The sequence below is a fragment of the Puma concolor genome, chromosome B3 (genome assembly GCF_028749965.1).
Source record: "Puma concolor isolate L17-30 chromosome B3, mPumCon1.1.hap2, whole genome shotgun sequence".
In the NCBI taxonomy this organism is placed as follows: domain Eukaryota; kingdom Metazoa; phylum Chordata; class Mammalia; order Carnivora; family Felidae; genus Puma; species Puma concolor.
Window position 1 is genome coordinate 109,245,608 of NC_141672.1, and position 12,267 is coordinate 109,257,874.

At 46.4% G+C, this 12,267-nt stretch overlaps 1 protein-coding gene and 1 long non-coding RNA gene across 6 annotated transcripts in view; one reads left to right on the forward strand and one right to left on the reverse strand.

Moving 5' to 3' along the window:
* LOC147580275 (uncharacterized) overlaps window positions 1-3,612 on the forward strand; it is a 65,957-nt gene extending 62,345 nt beyond the window's left edge. For both annotated transcript variants that reach the window (XR_015252717.1, XR_015252716.1), the window contains exon 4: window positions 3,079-3,612. This is a non-coding gene — a long non-coding RNA (uncharacterized LOC147580275). The remainder of the gene's footprint in view (window positions 1-3,078) is intronic.
* Window positions 1-12,267, reverse strand: part of PARP16 (poly(ADP-ribose) polymerase family member 16) — a 30,017-nt gene that overhangs the window by 5,274 nt on the left and 12,476 nt on the right. For 2 of the 4 annotated variants that reach the window (XM_086710965.1, XM_025919839.2), the window contains exons 3-6: window positions 10,909-11,115; window positions 7,486-7,657; window positions 5,717-5,858; window positions 2,959-4,370 (exon numbers count right to left, since the gene is read on the reverse strand). In XM_086710965.1, the coding sequence (XP_086567091.1) occupies window positions 4,232-4,370; window positions 5,717-5,858; window positions 7,486-7,657; window positions 10,909-11,115 (660 nt within the window). In that variant the 3' untranslated portion in view covers window positions 2,959-4,231. Of the gene's footprint in view, window positions 1-2,958; window positions 4,371-5,716; window positions 5,859-7,485; window positions 7,658-10,908; window positions 11,116-12,267 lie in introns of those variants that run through there. The other 2 variants (XM_025919840.2, XM_086710966.1) reach the window with 2 other exon arrangements.

Consider the following 12,267-nt stretch of genomic DNA (forward strand, 5'->3'; position numbering starts at 1 on the left):
GTATTTAATGAAATGAATTAATCAGAAATAATAGTGAATCACATTCCTATTCCATGTTTCTCTCACATACACAGGTACATTTATCCAAAAGCCCACAGAGTAATACCCCTTCCCTTTGTGGGGAAAACTGACAGCTCATTGGATTCTTGGCACTTTCCAGAAGCAGTGACCTAACTTGTGGAAGGTCTTCTTGTCACCCCTGCCCAAATTGTCCTCACTGACAGTAGCATTAGTGATAGAGGGTTGATGGGTTTGCTTTCACAAGACCAAGGCAGCTGCAGCTCTGATGTGAGGTGGCTCCAACTGAACCATCTGGTCTCCTCTGCCATCAGTGGCCTGGTGAAGCTCTTGGCCCAGAGGGGGTGTGTCAGCAAGGAGACTGCTTCTTCTTTCTCCATGAAAAAATGTCTGCAGCATGATCCTCTTGGGCCTCCAAACTCCAGCACTCAAATTTGCCCTTTCCTGGAGATGGCTGGCCTCTGGGGTCTGTTTCAGATGTCAGGTTGGTGCTAAATAGAACTGTGAGTCTTTAGAGTTTGTCTCCTTCCCGCCTCTCCATTCCTAGCTACCCAGAGATCTCACGCTATCGCCCATTACCCTAGTCCAGGGTGGACCCATCCATAAGGCATTATAGGCACAGGGCATAGAATCCACATCACAAAAATGTTTTAATTTCCTTTAAAAGCAGAAGGAAGCATGCCTGGGTGGCTCAGTTGGTTGAGCATCTAACTCTTGATCTGGGCTCGGGTCATGATCCCAGTGTCATGGGATCAAGCCCTGTGTTGAGCTCCATGCTGAGTGTGGAGTCTGCTTGAGATTCTGTCTCTCTCTCCCTCTGCCCCTCTCCCCCACTTACACTCTCTCTCTAAAAAAAATTTTTTTTAATTAAAAAAAGGGGTGCCTTGGTGGTTCAGTCAGTTAAGCATCCAACTTTGGCTCAGGTCATGATTTCACGGTTTCTGAGTTCGAGCCCTGCATCAGCCTCTCTGCTCTCAGCACAGAGCCCACTTCAGATCCTCTGTCCCTCCCTCTTTCTTCCCCTCTCCTGCTCGTGCTCTCTCACTCTCTCTCAAAAATAAACATTTAAAAATTAAAACTAAAATTTTTAAAATCAGGAGGAAAAAACAAGCTTGTAAGTGGAAGCAAACATTTTAGTATTTAATAGTAATATATTCATTTTTATACCAACACAATCATAAAATATAATTTTAAATATTTATTAAGGAGTCCAGGAAGGCAAAAGTGCCCATGAAAGTCATAATGTAGTCCTGACCTACTCTCTGCTCACTCAGGGATTTCCTTCTGTCACATCAAAATGTACCTGTCCAATGGCTCTCCATTAGCCTAGGAGCACCTGGAGGATAGGACCATTCTTCATCCATCCTCAAGTTCCTACCATGCTCATTGTTTGCCCCATGCTCACATCAGGTATTGCATTGACTCTTTGGGGGTGGGGTGGGGGCAGAAACCTCAGGGAAAAAGAGGGGGGACTAGGTTTTAAATAAATATTGCCCAAGAATTTCTGGAAACTGCACATTTCACATCTGTGCAGTTGGACTTTGTCCGCATCCCCTGTTGCTGAATGCTACTTGAAACTGCTCCCAGCAAGTTCGCTAATGATCTCCAACTCAGTAAATCCAATGGATACTTCCCAGGTATAATCCCAACTGCTCGGCACCATTTGACACTGCTCATCAAGATTGCCTTTTTGGCTTCCATGACACTTTGCTGTCTTGGTTTCCTCCTATTTCCCTGGACATTGCTGCTAGGTGTCCTGTGCATGCTCATTTCCCTCTGTTGGGCCACTAAAAACTAATAATAGCAGCTGAAACATGTCAGCTATTTGCTCTGTGCTGAGCCCGACTGTGTCAGTTCTTTTAATCCTCAAAATAATGCTAAATCTATTCTGCAACCACCAGCCAGAATGAGCTTCCTGGAAACCAAATCTGATCATATCATTTCCATGCTTAAAACCTAATGGCGCTCCCTGGCCCACAGCTTTGAGGGTCTTGCATGATCTGGCCCGTGCCCACCTCTTCCGCCCCATTTCTCACCACAGCCTCTTCCTTTATGACCTTCCTGCTTTTAACTCCTCCAGCAAGAACTCTAGGTCCTTACATGTGCTTTTCCCAGTGCCTGAAACACTCTCCCTCCACTTGTTGGCCTGATACTGGTGGTTCTTTCGGGCTTCAGTTAAATATCACCTTTTCTAGGAGCCCAGGGGTGCTGCAGAAGATGGTGGTTGTGAGATTAACACTGAAACCTGCCATGTGCAGCTCCCAGCTCTGTGCTGCTTCCCAGCCACATAGCTTTGAGCAAGCTACAAAATTCTCTGGCACTTCCGTTTCTTATCTGTTGTCAGGATTAAATAAATCAGGGGCACCTGGGTGGCTCAGTCAGTTAAGTGTCCGACTCTGGATCTCAGCTCAGGTCTTGATTTCAGGGTTGTGAGATCAAGTCTTGAGTTGGGCTCCACACTGGGTGTGAAGCCTACTAAAAAAAAAAACAAAGATAGAAAAAGAAAAAGAAAAGAAAAAACGAAATTTGCACACGTAGGTGCTTTGCAGGTGTACATGTGTCACTTCTGTATTTTCTGACCCCAGACTATGTTAAGACTTCTTGCCAAGTATTTTCCAAAACTCCTTTATAACAACATGTAATCCAACCCCACTCCTGAGAATGCTTGTCCAGCTCCCGACCTTGCCAGACTGGCAGCTCCAGGAGGGCAGGGACACTTTTACCTTGATCCTGCTCCTATTTCTAGTGCCTGGCACACGGTAGGTGCTCGTATTTGTTAAATCAATGACTAGCAATCTAATACCTACTAGATATCCAGGTGATATATGGTGTCCAGAAAACTGCTACCTTGAACAAAGGAAGAGAGGATAAGATTTTTAGCAACAAGGCATACATGGCAGACTCCTGCTGAGACTGAAAGCAGTCACAAAGGCCACTTGGTAATTAGGAAAATACCTTTATTATCTCTGAAATCTTCCAATATTCGATGTAAAAACCATGATAGTGGCTTGTTCACAACTTCACAGATTATAGAAAAATGACTTTCTACCTTCTTTACAGAGATCTACCCCTCAAATCAGATGGGGCTCCATGATGGCTGAAACAGGGCAGGAAGGAAGGACAGAGAACACAGCAAGGAGATCTGCAGCTCCCTGAGCAGCCAGAGGCTTCCTCCCCACTTTTAAAGCCCAGGTTGGGTCCCGACGACCTGTGAGCCCTCCAAGGGAGGCTCAGTCCATGCACACTGGCGGCAGACTGAGGCAGGCCCGTGTCCTGAGGTCCTGCAGCGTGGCACTTGTGGCTGGGAGGCCACAATCAAGGCAGCTTCGTGAGAACAAGAACAGGTGGCAGGCCTGCAACTCAAATCCCTTTCTCTAACACATGGCCAGGAAAGAGACTATGGGCACTGACCAAAGAGTGCTCTCGAAATCTTCTCCTTTTACTCAGCTCCCAAAGATGAATTTGTCAAATAGCTACTTAAAAAAGCAAAACAAAACAGAAAACAAACATGTGTTTCCATTTCAACTACAATCAGCAGTTGGTAATTTTTAGAAAAAGACTTGAGTTGCTGTTAAATTTGTCTTTTTTATCAGGTCTCTGGCTCCTTCCTTGCTCGTCCATGGTTGGGGCAGGGGGGTTACAGCTGTAGCAGAAGGCTGTTTGTTGATCTGAGAAAACTGTGAAAAGGTTTTGCACTCACATACAAAGGCTGATGGAATTCAAAACGATCCCACCAATTTTTATGAGAAACATGACTGTTCCTCTTGGGTGTCTCAGGTCAAAACAAGGCAACCGCCTAGTGATTTATAGTCCCCACTACACATATTCTGCCTTCCAGAAGGCATTAGAGAAAGGGCCAACGTCTGCCAGGAGTGACTGTAAACACCCCACTGACAGCTTGGACACTTTGTTTTTAAATGCAGCAGGACTTTTTCCTTTGGCCCTGGCAGAAAAACCAACTCCCTAGGACTGTTTAGGAAGGAGCAGACAGGAGGACTCCCCTGAAGCCCCAGAGCGAGAGACTCGTGGTCCCCACTGAGCGGAGTGTGGCTCAGAGCATCATCAAAGGCAATCAATACATTTATGGCATATGAAAATTGTCCTGTGGTCCCCAACTGGCCCCCAGGCTCCACCTGGTTGGACGCGGCGCATGGGAGGTACAGAACAGGTTGTCATAAGGCACATGGTCGAGGTGGCCCCCACACCAGAGAGATTATCTCTTTGCACGATTCCAGAAGTGTTGGAAGGCTGAGGAGTTGATGGCACTCACAATGAGCAGCAGCAGCAGATACAGGGATATCATGACCGTAAACCAATGGCTGGAAAACCAGGACAGCTGGCTTGAAGCCCTGCTTAAGGGGGGGAAAAAGTGATGTTGGCAAGAAGAGAAAAACATTTTTTTTTTTTAAGTGTATGCAACAACTTCTGGCTCAAAGATGATGAAATGATGAATCTCATCCTCTGGGTGAGCCATGAAACGAAGCTTCGTGCATGCTCCTTCGCTCAAAAAAATCTGGGGCTATTTGCCCTGGCACCGACACATCTTTCACCAGAACATCTTCTAAATGTACAAAGACAGCTACGCAATGAGCTCATCCTGATCTTCTCTTTCATAGCTCCTCTGGTGCCTTTTGTGACCCACCTTTTCTTAGGCAAGACTTTGGTATCTAGAAGAATGACTGTGCTCAGGGTGTCTGCCCAGATGGCAGCAGGTGGCAGGTAATTTAGCAGAAATCTTTTCACTTTTAGACATGTACAGATATCAGTCCGAGCTGGGGAAATCCTCTCTGGCCCACTGGGAGATGATCTAAACTGTCCAAGTGTGTACTGAAGAGACACTCCAGGGAGAAGTGGGAAAGGAATGGAATTTTCAAGTAGAAAAAGCCAGATGATTTTAAACCAGAGGATAATGTTCCTCAGACTCAGGAACCCTATGAAAATCTCCCCAATGTGGGGGATGGGGTGAGGATTTTACTGGTTTATGAAATCTTGAAGCATGGAAACACTGGTGTATACAGCCAGGAGTGGGGAGGATTACAAGTGACCCCCTTAGCTGCTCATCTGCTGCTCATCCCCATCAGAAGCTCTGCCACAGACCCCAACAATGTGACAGGATCTCAAAGTGACCCTCGATCCCGGGGAACCCTGCCACCCACCATCACACTGCTGAGATGGGATGTGGAATCCACCACGGTTCTGAGGAGCTGACAGGTCTTGTCTGCTGTTGAGTCCAACACCCTCATCTTGGACTTAAAGATGAAGCATCTCAGGTCCAGAGAGCAGCAGTCACCGCAGGAAGTGACCAAGCAGAGTGGCACATATTCCCAGTCAGCACCCAGGCACCACCCTGCCTCTTGGCTTAACCTAAATCAGTGCATTTCCGACTACAATCAGGAGCCTGGGTGGCTAAGGGGCCTCATGGTCTGGAGCAGCCAATTTGGCTTCGTTCAGTCCCTCATGTTATTTGTATTTAGAAATCTCTCTGTCTTCTTCACTAGAACACACTCCTCTCAGGGCCAGGACCGCATCTTATTCCACCTGTCTTCCTCACCCCTCACCGTGTGCAGCACAGCGTTTTATATATTTTACACATAGCTGAGGTCTAAGGCTGGGGGCAAGGGATGCTGATAACTAGGGACACAATACTCTCAGCATTTAGATGTTCTCCTGGACCTCTAGCAGGGCCCGTCCTCCTTACCTCTTGGGCTGCTTCTGGGAGTACACCAGCAGGTACTTCACTCGCAGGAGCTGGTTATTGGTGACCACAAAGTACTTTGGAGGGATGTCTCCGCCTTCACTATGTTTGATTCTTGCTCTCCTGCGATCTATCTCCTTAGAATCTGAATAAGGAGAATAAAGTACAACTTCACCGGGGGGAAATACAATAATAAAAAAAGCAAATTACAAATAGAAATAAGTCAAGCCTCCTGGTCATGAGGGTGGGGAAGCCCCAGCAGGGTGAGGAATGGCCTCAGCTGTATATGTGCTGTATGTGAAGCAGCACTAAAATACAGGAGAGTCTGACAAGCTGGACAAGGGGAAAAAGGAACAGGAAGATAAAAGGGAGACAAGGGGAGAAAAAACCTGCATTGGACAAGCACAGGGAAGAAGCGGACTGATGGCCATAACAAAAAAATTATCTGGGCCTAGGTACAGGGCTTGACCCAAAACAAGTCTCTTAGGCATTTTAAATTAATCATTCCGGATTTTTGAGCTTCTTAGAACTCTTATGTTCCACTCTTTGTACCAAGATTTGTTTAAAAAACAAAACAAAACAAAAAAAACCTAAAACTTTCCTTTTAATAATATGATGAAGCTTTATAAAAACAAACAAACAAACAAAGCCAAAGCTGTGTGCAACAGTAGACCCTGCAAGGTTTTGTTTTGATGTTGATGTCACAGTTTGCTAACTTCCTAAGAATTATAAGTGCAAATATTCATGCTGCCTGGTGTGGAAGGTTAGTGTCAGACACGGGCCATTCCTCAGGATTCCAGTTGTTTTACATTGGAGGCCAGGAACAGACAGTTTCCTCAATTCTCCTTTTCTCAGTGGAACCAACAGGCCAGTTCTGGAGACTAGAGTAACAGTTCTGCGACTCTTCTGCCTTTGCGGGCAAAACAGCAGGGCGCACAAGGCACAGACTCTAAGAGACATATCGGAGGAGTGGACTGAGCTCTAGCTAGTCATCCACTCCCCCAGAGAGTCCAGGATTTACTCTCTGTGGCCTCAGTTGCCTCTCACATCCTCTGTGGGCTCAGGCACATACCAGAGTAGCCTGGAGGACAGGGTCTGGATCCACGTCTTTAGCTTCAGTTTAGTGAATACCTACTGAATGTCAAGTAGGTTTCAGGCTCTCTGCAGGTATCAGGTGCCCAAGAGTGACTAAAACTCACTTTCTGCCTTCAAGGAGCCCACACTCTGGGCTCACACGCTCCCTTTTATCTGTCAAATCTCACTTCCTCCCGGGGCACCTAGGTGGCTCAGTTGGTTAAGCGTCTGACTTTAGCTCAGGTCATGATCTTGCCGTTCGTGGGTTCAAGCCCTGTGTCAGGCTCTGTGCTGACAGCTCAGAGCCTAGAGCCTGCTTCAGATTCTGTGTCTCCTTCTCTCTCTGCCCTTCCCCCCTCTCTCTCAAAAATAAATAAACATTAAAAAAAAATCTTACCTCTCCCCAAAGTTTCCCCTGAGTACTTGGACCTACTATGTTTGATTGCACCTTCCTGTGAGCTGCCCTTGTGGACCTCATCAGCCTCCTCACATGGCACTCTGTGCCCACCACCTTGTAGTAAGTGCTCAATCCCCAAGGAGACTGTTCACTCCTTGAAGGCAAGCCCCTGTCCCACATTGCTTTGGACCCAGCCCATCCCTCTGCATGCAATGGGTGCTCCACCCAACAGATGGGTCAACGGCAAGAGCCTACACACTCAGAGGCCTGCAGCCTAGGTCCAGGCCAAGTCCTCACTCACCCTTCTTCTTCATTTGGCACTTGACATCTGGATGATCAATGACTTCACACACAGCCACACAGCTGAGGATGGGGCCAAGGAGGCTGCGCTGCCATCCAAGGCCATGGGGGCTATAAATGAGGGCCAGGCTCAAGTCACTGGTGAGGTAGGTCCCTTCCCCAAACAAGGATGTCTGGAATGGCAGAGGTCAACAGAAAAGAAACAAGGCTGGGTGAATGTAAAATTGGCACAGCAAGCTGACACAGGTCATTCTTCAACAGAGTTGTAAATACAAAATTCTCAAGCCTCTTTATCCCCAGTAAAAGGCATATAATATCAAATTATTCTATGACATCATCACAGAGTTATTAGTAAACCCATTCCTATCTGATGACAGTTTAACTAATTGTGGATGTGCCCACCTAGCCTAGAAAACTAGCAGTTCCTATGGTCAAGGTTGAGTGAGAAAAACATAGGTATAAGAGTCCAAACAGACCTGAGTTTGAATCCTGACTATACCTCCAACAAGCTGGCAAGTTACATAAACTCTCTCGGTCTCAGTTTCTACATCTGTAAAATGGTGATGTTAGTATCTCCTCTATGAGGTTGAGGATGATTCAATGAGATAATGTACATAAAGCATCGAGCAGGACACCTGACACATCGGAGGGGTGGGCGTTTATATTATAATGTATTAGCAATTCCTGTTACGTGAATGCATTTAGCATGGTTACACCAATGGCCTTGCAGAAGCAAAGTCACACACTTATGCACAGCGAGGGGGATCACACCTGAGGATGGAAGTAATCTAAGTCACTACTTGAAAAAGAAATGAACTCTCAGACAAGAAACTGTAACCAAATAGGGCAGGCCTATATTAGGGACATGGTAAGTTTTACTCTGTGTTGGTGTCAACCAAGGAGATGTCCAAAATCTAGGAGGCAGGTCCCTAGTGGTAGGTGCTAACTTGATATCCTCCATGAAGGAGCATGTCAGATGAGAGAGAATGATATCAGGAGACATACCTACAAGTTGAGACTACAGCAGGCAGAGCAGACACATCTTTTGCCCATGGTAGACCATGGCCAAGGGTCTATAATCAACCATGATGGCCAGCATAAAAATATCAATCATGGCACTCATTCATACTGACTCAGAATCCTTCTCAACACAACATTTCAGGTAGCTGTTACCAATGGATGGAATTTGAAATTCAATTGCTATCTTTTGGCTGCAGTATTAGGATCTGTTAAGTGAACTCAAACTGCTCTCTGAACAGCCTATGCTTGGGAACTGAGAAATGTCCTATTCAGTGGCACCAGGCTTCTACAATTCTAAGCTGGTTAGGTGAAGCTTAGGGGAATGAAACAAGCCTTTGCTTTACCTTTGGGAAGCCCCTTGCCAAGTTAGGCAGTGTCCCCATGTCTCAAAAGCTGACACAGACCTTCTCCAAGGACCCTGGGTGTTGTCTGATCTGACTCTACACCCATTCTAAGCTATAGCTGCCATATATACACAGACTAGACTCCATAGACTCAAGAGCCTTGAGCGAGACTGCTGTAAGCAGAGGCGCACCAGAGTGGGAAAGCTGGGGTATCTGTACCAAGAAAACAATCTCACAGCTTCAACTGGCAAGTAGGCTCCCTCAAGCAAGCCCCTCACTGAAAACCCAGACAGAAGCAGCCAAAAGAGCATCCGCTTTACCAAAGGACTCCGACAAGATGTCTCTAAGCAGCAAACTCCCTGGACACTGAAGAGAAGGTCTGGTGTAATCTTCAGGCAACTCCTCCAAGGCCAGTTATGCTGTGAAGCAGAGACCCCCCAGATTCCAGTAGCCTGGCCATAATAATAGGCCGAGAGCCAGTATAAACAGGCCTGTCATCGTACAAAAAACCCAACTGCACACTAATCAGCTACAGCAGTGTGGGAAGTCTCTCTAGCCTCAGGGCTGCATCAGCTACAACAGAGCCCATGGCCATGGAGCCAACCCCTCAGACGAGGCAGATGTTGGCATACTAGGGAAAGGCTGCAGCACTGCCACTAGCCTAGATTCCCTCTCCATCCACCTATAAATGCAGTCATTGCTTTCTTAGAGTCTAGTAACAGGAAGAACACTTTGCATATATGAACTATTTGAATCCTCTCAGCACACGAGACTGTGGGTGATAACGTCCTATTTTCCAGATGAGGACACTGAGGCTCAGAGAGGTTAAGTAATTTCCCAGGACACAGAGTGGCTAAGGTGGTCTTTCTGGCTCCTATATGTACTTGTCTTCCTATACCTTACTAAGAGCCAAAATAAATGCCAGCAGAGAAGGGTGAGTGACATTGTTTTGACTCCAAAAAAAAGGGAGGAAAGGACCTCTCCTTGGAGCATCCCTCAATATTTCTAAGGACTGATTCTGTTGGACTGTCCCCTAGGCAAGTACTTCTCAAACTTCAGACAAATCACCTGGTGAGCTTGTTAAAGTCATCTCTGATCAGGTGGTCTGGGGTCTGCCTGAGATGTTGTATGTCCAACAAGCTCTTGGGTGATGTGGCGCAGCTGGGCGAGGGACCATGCTGAACAGGAAGGGTTGGCGACATACTGGGATTACCTGGCTTTTGTTTATTTTTTTCATGTTTATTTATTTATTTTGAGAGAGAGACAGAGCACGAGAAAGGGAGGGGCATAGAGGGAAAGAGAATCCCAAGCAGGGTCCATGCTGTCAGCACAGAACATGATGAAGGGCTTGATCTCATGAGCTGTGAGATCATGACCTGAGCTGAAATCAAGAGCTGGATGCTTCACTGACTGAGCCACAGGTGCCCCATGGGATCCCCTGGCTTTTAAAGCATACTGTTATCTGGGCCCCACACCAGAGATTCTGATTGAATTCTTCTGGGATACAGCCAAGCATTGGGATTTTTAAAAGCTTCCCAAGTGATTCTAAATGGGCAGCCAAGGTTGGGAACCATCTTTAAATCCATAGTTCTTAAACTGTAATCAGTACAGGAATCACACAGAGATCTTATTAAAATGCAGGTTCAGGGGCGCCTGGGTGGCGCAGTCGGTTAAGCGTCCGACTTCAGCCAGGTCACGATCTCGCGGTCCGTGAGTTCGAGCCCCGCGTCAGGCTCTGGGCTGATGGCTCGGAGCCTGGAGCCTGTTTCCGATTCTGTGTCTCCCTCTCTCTCTGCCCCTCCCCTGTTCATGCTCTGTCTCTCTCTGTCCCAAAAATAAATAAAAAAACGTTGAAAAAAAAATTAAAAAAAAAAATAATAAAATGCAGGTTCTAATTCAGAAGGTCTAGGGTGGGCTCAAGATTCTGCATTTTCACAGGCTCCCAGGTGCTGGTCTGCAGACCACACCTGAGTGTGGCCTCAGTGAACCTATCCCCCCCCAGCCTCCCCCAGGCAACTCCCCAGTGTTCTGACCCTCATGTCATTAGGCTTAGGCCCCACCTTGTTCAGGTGGCAATGCAGCCCATTGTGGATGATGGAATGGAAGTTTTCGAGGCGGCTCCCGTGGAAGGCGTAGATTAGGTCTCGTTCTCCTTTGGTCTCATAAAATTTGGCGTTCGCTGGGTTGGAGTACTCAATTTCAAACAGGAAGTCCGGCACGGGGACAGGCGTGTGAGGGGCACCGGTCAGCTTTTGGATCTTTTCGAACTTGAAAACATGTAGGAAGTCGCAATTTTATTGGGGAAGCTGTTAAGTTGTGCTGCCAAAATGGCCTCCTAAAGCTTTGGGCTTAATTCCTATGGGGTCTGCTCATGAGAACTAGTTTCATGAGAATAAAGATAACAATTTATAAATAAGCTTAGAGCTTCTAGTTCAAGATTACTTTTCTATCATAATGTTTTTCCCCACATTAGGCCAAGAAGCACAAACTGCTCCTTTGAACTAGACACCACCCCTAGTTTTCATAACACTGTCACATCCCTTTCCTGCACTCTGTCTTTACAATAGTCTCAGGAGGTAGAAAGGTGTGATCAGTTGCAAAAATGTCCACAACCTTTCCACTCATCCTTGTCTATCACCCCTCTGTAATGTGAGTCTGCAGGTAGAATTCCCGGACTCCATCAAGATGTGGCACCTCTGTGCCACCTTGAATCTGGGCTTGGCCATGTGACTTGCTTTGACCAATGGGACCCTGGCAAATATGTAGCAAACAGACTTTGAAAGGGCTCGCCCTTAACCATCTGCTGCTGGGAACGCTTCACTGCCATGTGAATGAGCCCTGCTAGCCTTCAGGAGGGTGACAGTCTCGCAGAGGAGGGCCCCAACCACAGCAGCCACCCCAGCGGAAGATGGAGACATGTGAGACATACCAACTGAAGACTGAGACACTAGATCATCCTGCCCCACCCAGAAGAACAATCCAACTCACTCACAGAATCATGAGAAACAATCAAGGTTGTTTTAATCAAGGTTTTTGGAATGATTTGCCATGCCACAAAACCTATTGATACAGAAGAGTGAGCTCTTCCTAAAAGGCAATAATCCTTTTCAAGGCAGAGATGACATCTTTTCAGTGATTTCTAAACAGTAAGTCATAGACCAAAGCCAATCTGTGGCAAAGTTTTCTCTGGGTTGTGTTTAAATGAGAAAAATAAGGACAATGTAACAGATACATTTATACTGCTGTAAGGTTGCCATCCTTTCTTTGGAAGAATTGTCCTTTTTTTGAGAACATCCTCTTTTTTTATATTAAAACATCCTTTTATAAAGTGATGATACATGGCAGCCTCACGTCCTTACTTGGACATGATAAAAGGCTGAAAACCCTCACTCCATATGGCGCCAACACTCCATATTTTA